The sequence below is a fragment of the Ictidomys tridecemlineatus genome, chromosome 5 (genome assembly GCF_052094955.1).
Source record: "Ictidomys tridecemlineatus isolate mIctTri1 chromosome 5, mIctTri1.hap1, whole genome shotgun sequence".
In the NCBI taxonomy this organism is placed as follows: Eukaryota; Metazoa; Chordata; class Mammalia; order Rodentia; family Sciuridae; genus Ictidomys; species Ictidomys tridecemlineatus.
The window spans coordinates 194,271,577-194,290,400 of record NC_135481.1 but is presented as its reverse complement, the minus strand read 5'-3'; the positions used below and the strand labels follow the sequence as shown (position 1 = coordinate 194,290,400).

Here is an 18,824-nt window from a genome sequence, read left to right as displayed (position 1 = left end):
TTTTTAAATTTGTTTTAATTGGTTATACATGACAGTTGAATGCATTTATGTACTTTGATATATCATACATAGATGGGATATATTGTCTCATTTTTCTGAGTGTACATGTTGCAGAATCATATTGGTCATGTAGTCACATATATACGTACAGTAATGGTGTCTGTTTCATTCCACTATCTTTCCTATCCCCGCATTAGCTATTCTTATGTTTACTTTTTTTTTTTTTATGAAAGTAAATGTTTACTGTGGGTGAAAAATCTAAGGAAAAAAATCACTTAAATTCTAGCCACGATTTTTTTGTCCAAAAATACAGACATATACAGCTTATCAAACACCTCTTTGGAAGTTTTCCTTCAAGTCTCGCACCATCCTCAAAGAATCCCATATTTTCTGAGAACACAGACAATGGAATTTTATTTACATCCAGGCCCGCCCCTTGATTTCGTCATACAAGCCACGCCCCCACAGCCGCGTGCGCGCTGAGCTCGGGAAATGAAGCCGCGTGGGCGGGCCTTCCTCGAACGGAAGTGACGTATGGCACATGCGCGGTGTCGATGAGAAGACTGCGGAAGAGTAAGGGCCTCTCCGCACGTCACCGGAAGTGGCTGCTGCTTCAGCATGCTGGCGGAGCTCGGTTTGATCGGGACCATAGGCGAAGATGACGAGGTGCCGATGGAGCCCGAGTCTGACTCCGGAAACGAGGAGGAGGAGGTAAGAGCCGGCGGGGGTGGGGGCGCGGCTGGGTCAGGGTGCCGACCCTCGGGAGTCCTTGATATCTTCTCTTCCCTATGATTCCTAGGTCGCTGTCCCTGAATCCTCAGCATCCCCTGGGGAGGGTCTCACTCGGACCCCGGGATCTTCCTCAGTTTGCTCGTTATTAGCTTTTCCCCACCTCTGCTGTTGGCCGTGCCATTATGTGTCGCTTTGCTGAACTCAGTATCCGTTCAATGACCTGGTATTTAATTCAGGCCCTGGGTAATAGAGATCCAGAGGTGAAATCAGTCTTGGTTCCTGCGCAGAGAGCAATGTTATCCATCCATTCAACTGTTCATCAAGCCACTAATTGACTACGTACATGTGCTAGATGTGGTGTTTAACTTTGGGGACCGAAGTGAACCGAGATGGGCGCTGACGCCTGCGTTGAGGTGGGATGATTTACAGACCGTGAGCACAAAGAAGGTGCTTACGGTTCAGAGACTCACCCAGGTGTTTCCCTCGGCAGAGACTCACCTGCCTACTTGACACGCCTTTTGTACAGATTCATCTCCTACAAGGCCCAGTTTCTGGTTTCCCTCAGCTTCCCATCCTGCCAGAAGGCTTGGAGTCATTCTTGACAGCTTCTTCCTTCTCTCCCCATTTCTCCCACACCCCATCCCCTGGCATCCACCTTTCTATTCTCTGTTTCTGTGAGTTCGAGGTTTCTGGTTTCCACGTGCCTTCTCATGTGGTAGGTGTGGTGTTTTGCACAGGTACCTTGGGAGGTGTCTTGAAAATTGTAGCTTGGTCGGTTTCTCACTCTATTTTAGCCTTGTGTGTTTCTACTTTCTTATTGGACATCCTCCTTTCCTTCTGCCTTTCCTACTGTTCTTTCATCTCACCTCACAGTCACCCTGCCTGTCCTCTTCCCAGGGGCCCATTGTGCTGGGCCGAAAGCAGAAGGCCTTGCAGAAGAACCGCAGTGCCGATTTCAACCCTGACTTCGTGTTCACTGAGAAGGAGGGGATGTATGATGGCAGCTGGGCCCTGGCTGATGTCATGAGCCAGCTCAAGAAGAAGGTGAGATGGACAGTCACAGGCAGCTCCAGACAGTGGGTCTTGGGACTAGCCCGACCTCACAGCCTCTTGCCCTGTTGACATTCAGCAGGTACCAGAATCCTGTGAAATGTATAGGATAGGGAACGGAAATCACAGGGGACCTATAGTCTTGATTAATACTAAAGTATAAGATACTGCAAAATTGATGGATTCCAGGCTAGTTACAAACATTCATAAATCTATAGTTAATGTTTAGAAGTATCAAAAATATTTATTTTCTTATAAAATTTACATGACAGCTTTTTCTGGAATGGGGGGTAATGAACTCAGACGTATTAAGACATGCCCTCTTGATTTTATAGTGCTCATCTGTACTCCCATTTGCTCAGGAGGCTGAGGTGGGAGGATCCCTTGAGCCTCAGAGTTCAAAGCCAACCTGGGCAACCTAGCTCCCATTTTTTACAGAAAATCTGGTAACAGCAGCCCAATGGTTTAGGAGCACCCAACATTACAAACCTTGTTTGACTTAAAAAATTACAGAGCTATGTTTAAGACCTGACCTTCGGAAACCTTGCTTGATATCTCTCCTTCATGCATATTTCTTTTTTTCTCTTTATTTTTATCTGCAGAGGGCAGCCACTACCTTAGATGAGAAGATTGAGAAAGTGCGAAAGAAAAGGAAAACGGAGGTGAGACAGGAGCCACTTGTCACCTTTCCCCAGCCGTCCTGAGAGCCTGGCTGTGCCTGTCTCTTTAAGCCTGGGTTGGGGTGCAGCGTGCAGGGCTCTTAGGGCTGTGCACGGAGGCGTCCCACAGTGTCTGCCCAGGCTCCAGACTCGGTATTGCCCCTTTAGAGTGTGAATTTCCTGAAACTTGTAATCACTCTTGCTTTCTTCTCTTTATGCCCCAGGACAAAGAAGCCAAGGCCGGGAAATTGGAGGAGAAGGAAGGAGAGGAGCCGGGGGACCCGGAGCAGGGGGACCTGGCGGGGACAGAGGAGGAGGCAGGCTCGGCAGAGGAGGAGTCTGAGAGCGAGTACTCGGCAGCTGAGGAGGACATCCTCACCAAAGCAGGTGTGCGTGTGGCGGGTTGGTCCCTGCGCCCTGGGGCACGTCCCCCTTAGGTTTCAGGGTCTTTGGGATTTTGCTGCTGTTACATGGAACCGGCGGCTTCCTCTTTCCCCATCTGCAGTCCCACACAGCTGCCAGCTGCCTCTGTGACTCAGACTTAATTTGAGGTGACCACGTCATGGGGTCCACCCAGGTAGCCCAGGAGGTATCTTGGGCAGAACTTTGTGCGGAGGTGTCACCATGTGTGGAGAGGACACGGTGTGGGCAGCCTGGGCCACACCTGCCAGGTTCCCTTCCTGCCTGACCGTAGCGAGTCACTTCATCACGCTGCCACCTGGGGTCCTCATGTTTGAAGTGGGGCTGGTGGCAGAAGCCCCCTGTGTCAGGTTGGGTGTGGTGGTCACAGGCGTGCTGAGGACATGGCGGGCGATGCAGGCGCTGGCTCCCGCTGTGCTCAGCAGGCGTCCTCTCTGTAGATACACTCAAAGTGAAGGAGCGGAGGAGGAAGAAGAAGGGACAGGTGAGCGTGGGCTTGGGGCCGGGCAGCTGTGAGGTCGTTGGGTTTTCATGGGCCCCGTTTGCTGAACTGTCGCCGTCTTCCCGTGTAGGAAGCAGGAGGCTTCTTTGAGGATGCGTCGCAGTATGATGAAAACCTCTCCTTCCAGGACATGAACCTGTCGCGGCCGCTTCTGAAGGTAGTGGCTTCTTTGGGCAGCTGGGAGGATCCTTACAGCAGCCCAGGTGGGCTCCTTGCTGCCCCTCTCTGTCCCGCAGTGGCACCCACTTTAACTTGGGGAAAAAGCCAAATTCCTTGTACTATCTTGTAAGGCTCCACCCTCCCTGTCCCCTCTGTGGCGTCTCTTGGCACTCATTCTCCGGCCTCACTGCCTCGCTAGGCCAGAGAGCCTCTTCCTCGGGGCCTTTGCAATTGCTGTTCCTCTCCCTGGAAGACTCTTCTCCCAGAGATCTGTTGCGGTTCTCCCTCACCCCCTCAGCGTTGGCCGAGACCCCTGTGCACCCACCTCTCCGCCCACCTCCCCAGCCCCCTGCTGCTGTGATCTTGGTCTGTAGCACGTCCTTCCGAGGACTGTGTTTGTCTTTTTGTCTGTTCCTTTTTCCCAGGTTGTGAGTTTCCTGAGGGACGGGTGGTTTTGTTTCATCCGTTTGATTTGGTACCAGGGATTGAACTCAGGGCTGCTGCACCACTGAGTACATCCCAAGCCCTTTTTATTTGTCGTTTTGAGAGAGACTCTCTCAAAGTTCTTTCTAGTCTTGTTAGGTTGCGGAAGCTGGCCTTGAACTTATGTTCTCCCTGCTGCAGCCTCCTGAGTTGCACCTGGCTCCTGGGCCTGTGTTGTGTTTTCTGTTGTTTATGGATGTCCTCCCTGGCTAGCGCAGCACCGCCTGCAGGCCCTCAGTCCTGTCTGGAATGAGTGTCCTGGAGGGTCTTGCTGCAGACCTGTTTGTTTCCTGCTGAGAGTCCTCTTTGTTCCCTGCCTGGTCTGACTCTGTCTCCTTCTCTTCAGGCCATTACAGCCATGGGCTTCAGGCAGCCCACCCCGATCCAGAAGGCGTGCATTCCTGTGGGTCTCTTGGGGAAGGACATCTGTGCCTGTGCAGCCACTGGGACAGGTGAAAGGATGGGGACTTGGGGTGGTGGAAGGGGATGTCACACCCCAAATAGGGCTTTAGTCGACTTCACACGCTGGCTTGCTAAATGTGCTTGGGTTTCTTAACTATATACAAAGTCTGCAGAAATCCGTGTTCAGTGGGTGATATTGATGGCTTTTGCAGGTGTGGAGCGATTTGAGTTGACGAGTTTCCATTTTGTCTTCATAGCTGCATTTTATAGAATGTTGAGTTTGTTTCTGGCACCTCCCCCTTAAGAGGACAGTAGCTGGAGGGAACCTGAGGAAACAGGAAGGGTCCTCTATGGTGGGGTAAGACACAAGAGAGTGCCGCTCAGCCTGCACTGCCAGTCCCAGAGGCATGTGCAGGTGGGAGACCAGGCATCTCTGCCTTGGACCTCCTAGAAGGTCACCTCTGTGTCCCGGCTCCCTACAGCCACAGCAAGGAGCAGAGGGAAAAGCTGGTTGAATAGTCCAGTCCTTAAGATGCCGCGAAGAGGACAAAATCAAAACTCCATCTACAAATCAGTAGTCTCAGGACTAGGACAGCCGGCAAGTCAGCCTGTTCCTGGGAGCCCGCCTCCCTCTGACCCCCAGGGGGTGGGCCAGGGAGCCTCAGTGCTCTCTTCAGGGCACAAGTGACATGACGGGGCAGAGTATGCTCAGCACCTTCCGGGGCACTCTTTGCAGTGTTTGGTCCCTTCTCTCAAACCACATAGCCAGCCATGGGGAACCAGCAGGTGCCACGTCGCACTCTCAAGTTTTGTTAGACTTCTGCCTCTTTCTCATTTTTTTTTCTGTGACAAATTGAGAATTGTCATAGTTTATTCACATGCTCTTTTTGGAGGCAGTTTGGCAATATGTGGATTCACTTTTCAAAGTGTTAAAAGAGTTTTTTAGTTATTTATACTAATTTACACTAAAAAATAAAGATGTGTAAGCAGAGGTCGAGAAGACTGGCTCACTTCAGTATTTTGAACATGGGACAAAATCATGGTTTTAGGGATGATGGTTTGTAAGAATTAGCTTCTTTAATTTCTACAACATTTCTCTTTTTGTAATGATTCAAATGCAAATATATTGGGAAGGGGGAGAGTAAAAAGCTCCCCCATCTGCCCCATTTGCATCTCCCCCACTAATGTGTTTTGCCACCAGATACTCCAGAGTGTTTGCATTTTTCTTGGCAAATGCAGATGCAATTGAATACATTTAACTTAAGTGCAGTTCAAGAGCTGCACCAGCATGTGCCACAGCCCAAGGCAGCAGACTACATGTGGCTGCGTGTGGCCTTTCTCACTAAATGGGTAATCTTGGATATTTTTCCTGCCAGTCCATGTGCACCCACGGGGTGTTCCTTTGATTGTGTCTTGTGGCAGCTTTTATGTTTGCTAATTTTCATTTACTGCATTTTCAATTGAGTATAACTTATATATTGTAAAACTCACATATTGCATCCAAAGTATATAGCTTGATGATTTTTTTTTTTTTGGCACCAGGGATTGAACCCAGAGCCACTTAACCACCGGGGACTACATTCATGGCCCTTTTTGTATTTTATTTAGAAACAGGGTCTTGCTGAATTGCTGAGAGCCTTACTAAGGGGCTGAGGCTGGTTTTGAACTTGCAATCCTCCTGCCTGAGTGCTGGGATTATAGGTGTGCACCACTGCACCTGGCAGCTTGGTGAATTTTTATATATGCCTATATATTGGTGATCTACTTGTATGTTTTATTTTATTTATTTATTTTTTTAGTTGTAGATGGACACAATATCTTTATTTTTTTATTTATTTTTAATTGGTGCTGAGAATCGAACCCAGTGCCTCATACATGCTAGGTAAGTGCTCTACCACTGAGCCCCAGCCCCAGCCCTATATTTTATTTTATTTTATTTTATTTTATTTTATTTTTTTTTTTTTTTTTAAAGAGAGAGTGAGAGGGGGAGAGAGAGAGAGAGAGAGAGAGAGAGAGAATTTTTTTTAATATTTATTTTTTAGTTCTTGGCGGACACAACATCTTTGTTGGTATGTGGTGCTGAGGATCGAACCCGGGCTGCACGCATGCCAGGCATGGCACGTTACCGCTTGAGCCACATCCCCAGCCCCATTTTATTTTATTTTTAAATATTTATTTTTTAGGTGTAGATGAACACAATACAATGTCTTTATTTTTATGTGGTGCTGAGGATCGAACCCAGGTCCTACCTGTGCTAGGCGAGTGCTCTACTGCTGAGTGACAATCCCAGCCCCATATTTTATTTTTTAAAAATATTTTTTAGTTATAGGTGGATACAATATCTTTATTTTCATGTGGTGCTAAGGATTGAACCCAGTGCCTCACGTATGCTAGGTGAGCGCTCTACCTCTGAGCTACAACCCCAGCCCTACTTGAATATTTTAAATGTTTACACATAGCAAATCATCCTCATTATCACCATCATTTATGGTACTAGAGTTGAACCCAGGGGTATGTAATCTCAAAGGGCCTTGTTGAGTTGCTAAGGCTGTCCTTGAACTTGCAATCCTTATGCCTCAGCCTCCTGAGTTGCTGGGATTACAGGAATGTGCCACCCCACCAAGCACAAATCAATTTTTTAAAAAATTATTTATTTCTTTCATACATGACAGATTAATATTTTTAACTGATATTAAGAGATACCAACACAATTCAGAGGGTAAAGAATTTTAAAAAAGGGGCTGGGGTTGTGGCTCAGTGGTAGAGCGCTTGCCTAGCATGTGCAAGGCCCTGGGTTCGATCCTCAGCACCACATAAAAATAAATAAAGTAAAAGATATTGTGTCCATCTACAGCTTAAAAAAAATAAATATTAAAAAAAAGAATTAAAAAAGATTTTTTTTGGTACTAAGTATTGAATTTGAGGTCTTGCATATGTTAAATACTTTATCTATCACTGAGTTAATATCTACAGCAGTGGATTAAAAAATTATAACTTTGTTACTTTAGGTCAGCGGGGAAGTAGCAAAAATAAAGAAGTGAGTCCCTTGAATCCCTCACTCAGTGGTAACATTCTAAGTTATTGTAGGTCAATATCATAACCAGGAAATCGGTGTTGATACAGTTGTGTTAGGTAGAGCTTGTTTAGATTGTCTGAGGCAGTAGAGGAGGTCTAGGCTAGTTCTGCGTCACAGGTGTCAAGGGGTCAGGTGGAGGTTGTCTTTCTTTAATCCTACCTAGTACCTCTTGGCCCTGCCCTGATAAGCCCTTCATGGGAGCAGAGAATTTATATAAAGGGAATGTTCATCACTGCATTGTATATTAGTGAAAAGCAACCAAAACATCCAATTATAAGGATCAGTTAATTTATAGTAGAGATACTCATATGCTAGAATGCTATGCAACCATTTAAAAAAAATAAAGAATATTTTTTAAAAGGGAGGGTTGGGGATGTGGCTCAGGAATAGAACGCTTGCCTAGAATGTATGAGGCGCCAATACACAAAAAACCAACCAAACAAAAAAACAAAAACAACTCAAGAAAACAGTTTACCTGGGGCTGTGGCTGTGGCTTAGGTGGTAGCCTGCTCGCCTTGCATGTGTGAGGCAGTGGGCTTGATTCTTAGCACCACATAAAAATAAAATAAAGATATTTTGTCCACCTGAAACTAAAAAAAAAATTAAAAAAAAGAAAATAGTTTACCTGAATTCTGAGTAATTTTCAATTTTATTTATTTTATTCTTTATTTTCATGCTTTTTTGACATTTCCTATGTAGTTTTATAAGACCATATAGTTTGAAAGCCAAAAAAAAACACAACTTTTTTAAGGTATTTTATGTTCCCCTGCCCAGGCTTACAGATTTTCTGTACTCGGGCAAAAAACCTGAACATGGAGGGAACCAAACCTGTTCTTGTTTCCCTGCTGTCTCCTCTAGGCAAAACAGCAGCTTTTGCTCTGCCTGTCTTGGAGCGTCTGATCTACAAGCCCCGCCAGGGCCCTGTGACCCGGGTATTGGTACTGGTTCCCACCCGGGAGCTGGGCATCCAGGTGCACTCCGTCACCAAGCAGCTGGCCCAGTTCTGTAACATCACCACCTGTCTGGCTGTGGGTGAGTCGGGGTGGGTGCCAGTTCCTGGGACCCGTGATGTGGTGGAAGGTGGATGTGGCTCACTCTGTGGGAGCAGGGGCTAGGAAAGGCCTGTATGTTCTCTTGAGTCCACTTAAAAATTGGCTGATGTGGGGCTGGGGATGTGGCTCAAGCGGTAGCGCGCTCGCCTGGCATGCGTGTGGCCTGGGTTCAATCCTCAGCACCAAATACAGATGTTGTGTCCGCCGAAAACTAAAAAAAAAAATTCTCTCTCTCTCTCTCTTAAAAAATAAAAATTGGCTGATGTGTTTTTGTAGTACTGGTACTGGGGAGGGGAGAGAGTTCATTGAGACTTAACTACTCTTGAAGAATGAAACTTTAAAATTATGAATTTTTTTTTTTTGGTATTAAACAACTTTAGGAAATAATTTCTGCTTAGCATGAATGTTGAGTCAAATGTTATTTGGGGCAGGATTTCCCTGATAAAGTTACTTGAGAGCTGGGGCTGCAGCTCAGGGACAGAGTGCTTGCCTAGCACGTGTGAGCACTGGGTTCCATCTTTAGCTTTGCATAAAAATAAACAAAGGCATGCTGTCCATCGACAGCCACACGCAAAAGTTACCTGAGAGTGTCATGCAGCCTGCAGTGTACTCTCCTTATGCAATTGGAAGTCAAAGGTGATCTCTGTCCTCACATGTCAAGACATCATCGGTTTTTACCAGGCCTCTTTCAGTCCTGGAATGTTCCAGTCATTCTATCTGGAAATGCTGTTGTGTTGTCACCTGTTTGGATTTTTCACTCCGTCTAATGTGATTAAATAATATGTCTCTCCCTGTGTGTTGCATCCATGTGGGCAAGGCCCCCGTTAGTCTTGCTTGTAGCTGTTTCCTGTTCATCTGACAGGAGACAAAGGCAGGTGGCTAGTGTTCTTAGAACACAGGTGACTGACTGGCTGACCTGGCCATCTGGTGTGTCTCTCTCCTTGCAGGTGGCTTGGATGTAAAGTCTCAGGAAGCAGCTCTTCGGGCGGCACCTGACATCCTCATTGCCACCCCGGGTCGGCTGATCGATCACCTCCACAACTGCCCTTCCTTCCACCTGAGCAGCATTGAGGTGCTCATCCTGGATGAGGCTGACAGGTGAGCCCTGAGGGTGCCGCCCGGGTACTCTGAGGTCCCTCTGAGCTGCCACCCTGCATTATTCTATAGGACCTTCAGCTAAGTGGAGACACCCCTTCATCCACCCACAAGGGCCTCTGTTGGTGCGTGGAGCAGATTTTTCTGCTTCTCCTTTCTTTCTGTAATAGTAATGGTTAGGAGGTGACGTCAGTCACATGTGGGCTCTGCTGCTCCTAACTGAGATCCGGGGATGTTGCACTCGGGTTCAGGAGTAGTGTCCCCGTCATGCTGAGTGGTGCAGGGGCAATGCAGGGATGGGCTGTGCGTGGTGGCTTCAGTAGGCATCTCCCTGGCTGTGGTGGGACCCCTTGTCCCTCCGTCCCTCCTCTTTCTCTCACAAGTGTCCCATCTGCTCACCTCTTTCCTTCATGCCTGAGCCAGGTGAGCTGGGCTGATGGCACAGCGGGCAAGGGGCGTGCTGAGGTGTCCTCTCACGTTGAAGCGTCTCAGAACTAGCAGGCCTGGGAGCATGTGACCCTGCATGTGCTTGCTTGGTCCTTGGCTCCTCTCATTTTCACACCAGCGACACCACAGTCAACTCGTCAGCTCCCCGCTGTGGGGCTCTCAGTGCTGTCCCTCAGGGTGGAACCGTCTCCTCCGCCTCCTTCAGGTTTCTGGATCTGCGAGAGAGAAGGGCATGGCCTCGCCTAGCCCCCAAACCAGTGGGGGTTTCTTGAATCCAGTCAGTCACCTGGAGATAGCTGGAGGGTGAACGAGGCTGAGGGGGCGTCCTGGGTGAAGGAAGCCTCAAAAGACACACAGCCAGCTGCAACCCGGGAACTCTGGCTCTCTGACTCAAATACAGGCGGCTGTAACTCACAGAGGGCAAGAGGAGGCGGGATGGAGGGAGGGGAGAGGGTCAGGTGTCCCCAGCACAGTGGAGGGATGGCCTCTCGAAGCCTCCTGATGCACAGCCCGTCTCTGCATTTCAGTTGAGGACATCTGAAAGTGGCCTGTACTTCAGATGTCACTCAAACACTGCCATGTCTTGATTGTGACAGGTTATGTGGGACAAGGTCATTGTCCTTACTGTGTGTTGGAATGTTTGGGGTCATGATATCTGTGACTTACTGGTATATAGTTTAGTAACAAAAAAAGAGTCATGAGGCAGGTGTTGCATGATGATAATTCTTGGTGAATCTTGGTTAAAGGGTAAAATAACAATAAATTAATTCTAAACACAACCAGGGACAGCCAAAACTCAGCCTGCGTGGTAGTCTGTGACTCTCGCTGTGACAGAAGCGTGTTCCCCAGTGTCGTGTCATGTCCTGTCTCTCTCTGCCCCAAGGATGCTGGATGAATACTTTGAGGAGCAGATGAAGGAGATCATCCGAATGTGCTCCCACCACCGCCAGACCATGCTCTTCTCAGCCACTATGACAGATGAGGTGGGCCAAGGGGCTTCTCCGTGGCGGGTCTGCACAGGGGGCCATGCGTGGGTGTGCGTTGTTGCTACCTTCCCACCTCCTCGCGGGAAGCTGAGCGCCCTTGGCTCTGTGCTCGGCAGGTGAAGGATCTGGCTTCTGTCTCCTTGAAGAACCCTGTCCGGGTGTTTGTGAACAGCAACACGGATGTGGCTCCCTTCTTACGGCAGGAGTTTATTCGCATCCGGCCTAATCGGGAAGGGGACCGGGAAGCCATCGTGGCAGGTGAAGGCCCAGGGCTGGGCAGGCTGGGCCTCCTGGGTGTCCACCCGAAGCATTAGGGTTTTGCCTTCTTGTTCCTCCGTCTGTTTTCCCCTCAATCAGAGCCACTCTGCTGTCCATCCATCTTTATCACCATGCTGGCCTCACCCAGCTCCTCCCTCCGTCCATTTTTGTGTCCTCCTGAGTTCCTGACCACTTGCCACCAGTTGCTGCTCTGTTTTTTTTGTGTGTGTGGTGCTGGGGATTGAACCTTGTCATGTGAGGCAAGCACTTTACCAGCCGAGTTGTGTCCCCAGCCCCAGTTGCCACTCTGGCTTCTTAATGCAGACACCACTGTGTGTTGCCTGGATTGTTGCTGCAGCCTCTTAATTTCCTCTTCCTGCTTCCTCTTGGCTCTTCATAATTCATTCTTCCCTCTGCAGAACAGTTTGTTTTTTTAATTTATTAATTTTTTAAAAAAATTATACATGAACACAATGTCTTTATTTGTTTATTTGTTTTCATGTGGTGCTGAGGCTCAAACCCAGTGCCTCACATGTGTGAGGCAAGCGCTCTGCCACTGAGCCCCAGCCTAGCCCCTGCTGAACAGTTCTTTACAAAAGAATACCTGCTCCCGTTACCGCCTTACTGAACAAACACCCTGGGTGTGGCAGCTCCGGTTGCTCTTATGGAAATCCAGACTCTACCTAGTGAACCCCTTCGGATACTCGAGGGCCACATCTGCCGGCTTGGGCCCCCTCATCCCCCATGCTCGTTCTGACCTCCAGGACGTGACATTGCTCTTTCTTCAGCCTGGCATCCTTGTCCTCATGGGATAGTCTGCCTTCTCATTCAGCCTCAGTCACCCCTCCAGGAGGTCAACTCTAACGCTGCTCTGCCACCCTCCCTTTACTCTTTCTCTTGTGACATTTATCACCCTGGGGAATTAGTTCCTGTCTGCCTTGGCCTGTGAGTTCACCCGGCAGGGACCGTGCCTGTGCCCCTGTGCCACTCAGCAGGCTCATTGTCAGGTGAGGGAGGCGCCTTGTGCAGCAGCGCACACACGGTGATGGCGCACTCTTCTCCCTCCAGCTCTGTTGACGAGAACCTTCACCGACCACGTGATGCTCTTCACCCAGACCAAGAAGCAGGCCCACCGCATGCACATCCTCCTGGGGCTTCTGGGGCTGCAGGTGGGTGAACTCCACGGCAACCTGTCCCAGACCCAGCGGCTGGAGGCCCTCCGGTATGTTCCCATGTCAGCTCCCTTTCCTCCTTGGGCTGATCAGAGAGGGTTCTCTGCATCTGACAGAGAACCTGGAAACGGGATCCAGAAGGTTATGTTAGAGCAGCAGCAGGGATACAGATGGCACAATGCCCTGCTTAAAAATTTTTAATCTAAACTGAGCTTGCTGGTGCTACCTGTCGTCCCAGCTACTCAGGAGCTGAGGCAGGAGCATCACCCGAGCCCAGGAAATTTGAGAGCAGCCTGGACCACGTAGCCTTAAAAAAGCAAAGTAAAGCAAAGACTTGGAGCGCTGTCAGGTCATGTGTTAGCTGCACTGATTCTCACAGAACAGAGTCGACCTCTAGGTGGGGAGCCCTGGAGAGCTCCCCACCCGCCACTGTTCCTCACAGGGTGCTGGGAGGGGTTGTTACAGCAAATCTGATCTGAACAGACGTCTGCCTCACGGTTTCCTGTAGTCTAGCTTGTTGGTTCTCACACTTGAATCTGGACAGGAATTAGTGCTTGAGATAGAACACAAACCTGCATGTCCCCATGTAGGCAGCTGTTAAGGGTGAGTGTAAGTGTCCACCGGCTGACCTTTAGAATGCATCCCCTGCTGCTTGACTCCAGGAGGCTTTGTGGTGACTTTCCCGTCCCTCTATTCTCTCGGCTTCTCGGGCTCCTGGGGAGCATTACTGGGATAGGTATCTGAATAAGCATCTCTGTGGCTATTTCTAGGCGCTTTAAGGATGAACAGATTGATATCCTTGTGGCCACAGATGTGGCAGCCCGTGGACTTGACATTGAGGGAGTCAAAACGGTGAGAAGGTCCTATCGTTTTTTGAGTTTTTCTTCTTGCCCCAGGGCAGCGTGCCACCCCCACTCGCATGCTGCAGGTCTGACTGCCGATTCTGACCCTGCAGGTGATCAACTTCACGATGCCCAACACTATCAAGCACTACGTACACCGGGTGGGGCGCACCGCACGAGCTGGCAGGGCCGGGCGCTCGGTCTCTCTGGTGGGAGAGGAGGAGCGGAAGATGCTGAAGGAGATTGTGAAGGCCGCCAAGGCCCCTGTGAAGGCCCGTATTCTTCCCCAGGGTGAGGAGGCACAGCTGGAGCAGGGCGGGCAGAGAGTGGTGCTCTGCAGTCAGGCCAGCTTGAGTCCCCGCTCTGCCACCTCCTTGTTGAGTCCCTGGGCAGGTCTACCTCAGTTCCCTGGGCTGTAGGCTTCTGTGTGTAACAGGACATGATAATAGCAATGAAAACACAGAGCCCGTCATAGGGGTTTTCCTGATCTGTGGGGTCCTGTAAAGCCCACCCATCTTCTTCAAAAGTTACTTTCATTAATGTCACAGAAGTAGTTATGTATTCATCATCTGGAATGAGTAAATAATTACAAATGTGTATGTCAAAGAGCTAGCTGGGGGGTTAGGGATGTGGCTCAAGCGGTAGCGCGCTCGCCTAGCATGCGTGTGGCCCGAGTTCGATCCTCAGCACCACATACTAACAAAGATGTTGTGTCTGACAAAAACTAGAAAATAAATATTAAAATAATAAAAAAAAAAGAGCTAGCTGGGCACACGGGCGCATGCCTGTAAATGCCAACAACTCTAGAGGCTGAGGCAGGAGGATTGCAAGTTTGAGACCCTGTCTCAAAGTAAAAAAGGGGCTGGGGATGTAGCTTAGTAGCAGCAGCATCCCTGGGATCAGTCCCTGGTCCCACCTTGTGTGCCAGTGCCCGCCCCTCCACACTCCGGGTCACGGTGTCCTCTTGCTCATTTTCCTTTGGTGCGGTCAGCCTGGATCGCTGTTGAGTGGTGCTGTGTGCCCTGCTCCACTTCTGTTCCAGGTGCTGGGGACAGAGCAGGGGACCAAACAGCTGATGTTCTGGTGGAGAAATCAAAGATAAGCCAGTGGTTGATGCTGTGGAGAGGCAGGAGCAGCCCCTGCTCTAGCAGGCTGCTCAGGAAAGGCTGGCCTTCTGCCGGGTCCTGGATAAGAATGTGGTCTTTTGTGTTTTCAGATGGGGGTCTTGCTATATTTCCCAGGCTGGCCCCAAACTCCTGAGCTCAAGCCATCCTCTCACCTCAGATCCCAAGTAGCTGGGACTTCCTTACAGGTTTTGTGTCACAGCTCCCTGCTCTCAGTGGAGATGTTAAGTAGAGAAGTCACACATTAAAAAAAAAACACTTTTCTGTCAGTAAACAGACCATCGCTTTTGTTTTCATTAGCTACATAGTATATTAGTATTCACCCATAGTTTAATGTCTTTTCTGTTCTCTCCCCTGGAGATGTCATCCTCAAATTCCGGGACAAGATTGAGAAAATGGAGAAAGATGTGTATGCAGTGCTGCAGCTGGAGGCAGAGGAGAGAGAGATGCAGCAGTCGGAAGCCCAGGTGCCCGCTTTCTCAGATGCTTGTCATCTGCCCCGGAGTCTGGGAGAGGCTGCCTGGAGCTGTTGTGCTGTGGATTCGCAGGCACAGTCCCACGGCAGCTGCTCCCTCACTGTCCCCACAGATAAACACAGCAAAGCGGCTCTTGGAGAAGGGGAAGGAGGCAGTGGACAAAGAGCCTGAGAGGAGCTGGTTCCAGACCAAAGAAGAGAGGAAGAAGGAGAAAAGTAAGTGAGGGAGGCCCCCGCAGCTCCACTACGAGGGTGTAGCAAGAGGACCTGAAAACAGGGCTCCGGCAGACGCCTATGCCAGCATTTTTTGAAGTGATATTCTGAACAGCCAAAAGGTGGGAACGGAGGTATCCATCAAAGATGAATGGATGAACAAAGCGATGTGCACCTCACACTCACGCTGGAGGATCATTCAGCCATAGGATGCATGAAAATGTGTCCCATCGATGAACCTTGCAAACATGCTGAGTGACATAATCCAGACACGAAGGACAAATACATGATTCCACTTAAATGAGGCACCTAGATAGACAAAACGTCAAAGGCATAGAAGTTGCAGAGATCCTGGGGCCAGGAGGGTGGGAAGGGAGCAGCTTGCTGAGTGGCTTACAGCACTGCTGCTTGGCATCATGGTAGTGATCTGGAGTTTTGTGATCAGGTGGTTGTACAGCATTGTGATTGTAATTAATGCCACTAAGTTACATACTTCAGGATGGGTGAAGTGGCAAATTTTATGCGATACATATTTTACAAAAAAACAAAATTTTTCCAAAAATGTATATACTTGGTGTATAATTTAAAAACCAACCAACCAACCCTACTCTACATTCCTTGCTTCTTTCACATATTTCATAGCTTGGGGCTCTTCTCATGTAGGCATATGCATAGCTGCTTTGTTTTTTTCTCCTTAGTGGCTGTGTGGGCTTTTATCGTGAGTAGATCATAATATAGTTAAGTAGTTTCTTATGGGAAGACATTGAGATTGTTTCCTACTTTCTGCCATTATGAACAAGTGATGTGAATAACCTCATATGTTGGCCTTTCATAATTAAGCAAGTGCACTTGACTTGGAGAAGTTTTTAAAGGTGGAATTATAGGTCAGAGTATATGGTTATTTCTAATTCTGGTAGAGATTGCAAATTTACCCTTTGTTTCTCGTTGTACCAGCAATTTCAGAAATATTGCCTTTATTTGATGGGACCAAAAAAAAAAGTGTATATACGTTAAATTTTCATGTTAAAGATAGAGTTATATTAGTGGGAAGGTGTGAGTAGTTTATGGAACCAAACCTTCATCTTTCCTAACAGGATGGTAGATAAGGAATGCCTTAAATGGATTAATAAAGAAATAGTAAACAAGAATGTTTTTTAGTGAGGTGGAGGAAATCATCATGCATTTTTCCTTGTCATTTTTAAAATTGTCACATATTAATTTAAAATAGGTGTGCTGGGGCTGAGGTTTGGCTCAGTGGTAGAGCACTTGCCTGGCATGTGTGAGGCATAGGGTCGATTCTCGGCACCACATATAAATAAAAGTCCATCAACGACTAAAAAGTACTTTAAATAAATAAAATAGGTGTGTTCTGCTAGTAATTTTAAAAATACAAAATGTTCCCTGAAACCTCATGTCTCTTCCCATTTCAGTTGCCAAGGCTCTGCAGGAGTTCGACTTGGCCTTAAGGGGAAAAAAGAGGAGGAAGAAGTTTATGAAGGATGCCAAGAGAAAGGGGGAGATGACAGTGAGTGGCCTCCCTGCAGAGTCTGGTCCCACCACCTCTGGGGGTCGGCGTGCCCTGTCTGTTCTGCATTCACCCCTCCCTCTTCTCCCAGGCAGAAGAAAGGTCCCAGTTTGAAATCCTCAAGGCGCAGATGTTTGCTGAGCGACTGGCCAAGAGGAACCGCAGAGCCAAGCGGGCCAGGGCGATGCCTGAGGAAGAACCGGCGAGAGGCCCTGGTAGGTGGGGAGGATCCTTCCCTGACGGTCGCCTGTTCTCATGATGGTCAAGGGGAAAATTTGAGGGATGATAGTAGGCCACATTTTTTGAATAACTGGTATGTACCAGGATATATAACGTTCCTGTATTGGCTTCACAAGGCGGAGTGACCCTTGGTTGGTGGGGAGAGCTATGATTTGGACTCTGGCCTTTCAGAGTCTTCTGAGTCTTCCCTGGATGCTACTTGGAGGAGTTGGTGAGGGTAGAAGGAAATGCACAGGGTCCTTAAACACAAGAGATCCTCTGAACTTGAATTCATTACCCGGAGCTAAAGGGGATTTCGGAGCTTGGGCCAAAGAGGACCATGTCTCATTCATTCTTTTGGCGCACAGCCAAGAAGCAAAAGCCAAAGAAGAAATCTGTATTTGATGAAGAACTCACCAACACCAGCAAGAAGGCCCTGAAGCAGTATCGAGCTGGGTAAGGTTGTAAGTTATCATGGAGTCCTTGGTATTTTAGGGAAACTATGAATCTTTTGATTCTTTCTCCATTCCCAATTCTCACATAACCATAGCATTATAATATATGAACTCAGAGATGCCTCTCTGTCCCCCACCCACCTAAAGCCCACCTATTGATCCCAGGGTGAGAGCAGGAGCAGGGTTAAGGTACCACTGCTCCATAGTGCTGTGGCCCCCCTGCTTTGGAGGTGAGATGACTCGTTTTTGAGTTCAGAAAGAGTTATCTCAGTCCTATTAGAACCCCCCCCCCAGAAAAGAATCCATGGGTTTGCCCATGGGAATGGTTTGTCCTGCCACTCTTCCCTGGGCTGCAGGCAGCTGGACTGCTTCCCAGGGAGTCTTAGTAGTCTAGTCACAGGGGAAGAAGGGCCTCCGCCAAGCTGGTCGTGAAGCTGGGCTTGATTTCCGGAAATGCATGTTGTCAGGTAGAAGGAGATGGGCTTGGAACCCAGGCCCTGGAAACGCGGTCCTGGCAGTGCTGCTCTTCCTGTGGCGGGGAGGGGTGGGCACGAGACATTACCCTTTGTCCGACAGCCTGCAGGTTCAGCTTTCCCTTCTCTCACTTGCAGCCCTTCCTTTGAAGAAAAGAAACAGTTGGGTTTGCCCCATCAGAGAAGAGGAGGAAACTTCAAATCCAAGTCCAGGTAAGCTGGGCATGGTGGCACATGGGTGTTGGAAGGCTGGAGACTGTGATTGTTTGGGGTTGAAAAACAAACCTTTTGTGGAATACAAGCTGCTTCTTCCTTTTTCTGGTCTTAACCTGCTGATTTTCTTTAATAGATACAAGAGGAAGAAATAGCCATGGCAGCCTGACGAAGTTTGCAGGGCATCTTAATCTCTCCCTTCCCTGTGGGAAGTCATCCTGGTTTGCTGGTTTTATCTGTCTTTTCTCCATTTGTTTTAAAAAAAAAAAAAAAATTCTTAAAAAGCCTGTCATTTGTGTGTTTAAAAAAAAAAAGTTGGACTGGGCACGTGGCTAGGTGGTAAAATGTTTGCCTAGCATGCATGAGGCCCTAGGTTCAATCCCTAGCACTCCCTGCCCCCCCCCCCAAAAAAAAGTTGCCAGTGGTAGAGTAGCACGTGTTCCCTAAGTACCCACCCAGGCTCCCTTCTGAGTAGCTTTCATATAACAAGTACAACCAAACATTAGTCTGGTTTGGCAGAACTCCAATATTTCACCTGTGTGGCTGTCTGGTAGCTGGGCACCATCGTGAACACTTAGTTATCTTTTTGCTCACAGGGGCTGGGTGTGGAGTGAGGAATTTGTTTATTCATTTGTTTGTTTGTGGTGCTTGAGACCAAACCCAGGACCTTTTGTATGCAAGGCAAGCATTGTACCACTGAACCATGTCCCCAGCCAGGAAGTAACTGCTTAGAGAAATGTTCTTTTATTAATGCCCTAGAACTAAAAGGCTACCATTGGGCACTTGGTGCGC

At 48.5% G+C, this 18,824-nt stretch overlaps 1 protein-coding gene across 1 annotated transcript; it reads left to right on the top strand.

The window, feature by feature from the left end:
* The first annotated feature begins 554 nt into the window (after window positions 1–554).
* Window positions 555–18,319, top strand: Ddx27 (DEAD-box helicase 27). The gene is made up of 21 exons (XM_005325225.4): window positions 555–711; window positions 1,630–1,776; window positions 2,385–2,444; window positions 2,666–2,828; window positions 3,302–3,345; window positions 3,434–3,520; window positions 4,352–4,457; window positions 8,342–8,515; window positions 9,483–9,633; window positions 10,961–11,060; window positions 11,180–11,321; window positions 12,390–12,543; window positions 13,264–13,345; window positions 13,449–13,626; window positions 14,820–14,926; window positions 15,048–15,150; window positions 16,578–16,672; window positions 16,764–16,887; window positions 17,260–17,347; window positions 17,958–18,032; window positions 18,169–18,319. The coding sequence occupies exons 1-21, from the start codon at window positions 619–621 to the stop codon at window positions 18,185–18,187; spliced, it is 2,292 nt and encodes a 763-aa protein (XP_005325282.2). The 5' UTR covers window positions 555–618; the 3' UTR covers window positions 18,188–18,319.
* Window positions 18,320–18,824: the final 505 nt, after the last annotated feature.

Coding starts and splice junctions, on each gene's coding strand:
- Ddx27 (XM_005325225.4), top strand. CDS start 619: ATGCTGGCGGAGCTCGGTTTGATCGGGACCATAGGCGAAGATGACGAG. Junction 712..1,629: donor CCGGAAACGAGGAGGAGGAG/GTAAGAGCCGGC, acceptor TCCTCTTCCCAG/GGGCCCATTGTGCTGGGCCG. Junction 16,673..16,763: donor AGAGAAAGGGGGAGATGACA/GTGAGTGGCCTC, acceptor CTCTTCTCCCAG/GCAGAAGAAAGGTCCCAGTT.